The sequence below is a fragment of the Cynara cardunculus genome, assembly GCF_001531365.2.
Source record: "Cynara cardunculus var. scolymus isolate 2C chromosome LG 16, CcrdV1, whole genome shotgun sequence".
Lineage (NCBI taxonomy): Eukaryota > Viridiplantae > Streptophyta > Magnoliopsida > Asterales > Asteraceae > Cynara > Cynara cardunculus.
Genome location: NC_037543.1, coordinates 19,696,683 through 19,698,380, shown reverse-complemented (window position 1 = coordinate 19,698,380; position 1,698 = coordinate 19,696,683). Strand labels below are relative to the sequence as shown.

The 1,698-nt window shown below is 45.9% G+C and overlaps 1 protein-coding gene across 1 annotated transcript; it reads left to right on the top strand.

Moving 5' to 3' along the window:
- Nucleotides 1-281: 281 nt before the first annotated feature.
- On the top strand, nt 282-1,334 carry LOC112529085. Its single transcript, XM_025140161.1, has one exon. The coding sequence runs from the start codon at nt 282-284 to the stop codon at nt 1,332-1,334; it is 1,053 nt and encodes a 350-aa protein (XP_024995929.1).
- Nucleotides 1,335-1,698: the final 364 nt, after the last annotated feature.

Below are 1,698 nucleotides of genomic sequence, written 5' to 3'. Positions count from 1 at the left end.
AACTGGCTGCGGGAGATCGAGCAAGCCTTCCACGCTTGTGACTGCGATGAGGGACAAATGGCGAAATTTGGCTCTCAAATGCTAAGGGGTGCAGCCCTTACGTGGTGGAACATTGTCATATCGACCGTAGAGGTTACGGAATTAGCCAAGATGAGTTGGGCCACGTTTAAGGGAAAGGTGTTGGAGAAATATTGCATTGAGCAGGAGATGGACCGTTCGAAGAAGAGTTCCAAACCTTAAAGAAGGGAAACTTGTCTGTGAGGGACTACACACGACTCTTTATGGAAAAACTAAATTTGGTGGGGCATGTGGCCCCAACGGAGAAAGAAAAGATAAAGGCTTATCTAAAAGGGTTGCCCGCCGACATGATGGTAATGGTCAGGAATTCCAGAGCCTCTACCCTTAGAGAGGCAATCGAAGAGGCAAAGATCATGGAGTCAGTGTACAACAAAGGGAGAGAAGAGAAAGCGGCTAGCAGTGAAAAAAGGAAGTGGGAAGGTCACCATGCACCTTCCAAGAGACCAAACCATCTCAACAACAACAATCGTGGAGCCTATCCTAGACATGAGGCCAAGTGGTGTTCCAAATGCCGCACTAAGAACTATGGCTCGTGCACCACCAACTCTACTCCCGCAAAATGTTTTAAATATGGGAAGTCAGGCCACATGCGAAATGAGTGTCCTATCAAAGGACCCATCTGTTTTGGATGCGGAAAACCGCGTCATTTCAAGAATGACTGTCCGAAGATGAAGGCAGGAGGGGGCCAGGGAAGGAAAGAAAATACCCCGAGAGCGACCGGCCGAGCCTTTCAGATGACTGCGGAGGAAGCCAAGGCATCAACGGACGTAGTGTCGGGTACGTTCCTTGTTAACTTCGTACCTGCACATGTGCTTTTTGATTCGGGTGTTTCATGTTCTTTTGTATCCAATACATTTTATCAACATTTGCACATGCCTCCTAGCGCACTAGAAGATGCCCTGATCGTAGAGATAGCGAATGGTAACAGAGTTCTAGTGCGTGAGATTGTTAGGGGTTGTGTTTTGGAAATCGAGGGAAAGGAATTTAAGGTAAATCTAATACCCATGTCTATCGGTGGTTTTGACATTATAATTGGAATGGATTGGTTAGTAAAGAACCAAGTGGAAATCTTATGTTCTAAGAAATTGATTCGAATTCATTTACCGGACGGGGGCGCAATGATAGTTTACGGAGAAAGAAAACAGGGAAATGTAATGCTCATATCCGTGGCAAAGGTGCGCAAATGCCTAGCTAAAGGGTGTCCCTCGTTCATCGCTTATGTGTTGGATGGTCAAACTAGAAAAGAGAAGGATTGAAGACATGAATGTGGTTAGAGAATTTCATGACGTATTTCCAGAAGATTTACTCGGTTTGCCACCCAATAGGCAAGTGGAGTTCCGGATTGACCTTATTCCGGGAACTGCTCCGATTGCTAGGGCCCCGTACCGTTTGGTGCCATCTGAAATGCAAGAGTTGATGTCACAATTGCAAGACCTTCTTGAGAAAGGATTTGTTAGACCGAGTTCGTCACCGTGGGGAGCCCCAATCTTATTTGTAAAGAAGAAGGACGGCACCATGAGGATGTGTATTGATTACAGAGAACTCAATAAGGCCACCGTGAATAACAAATATCCTCTTCCCAGAATCGATGACCTTTTTAATCAACTCCAAGGACCCAGT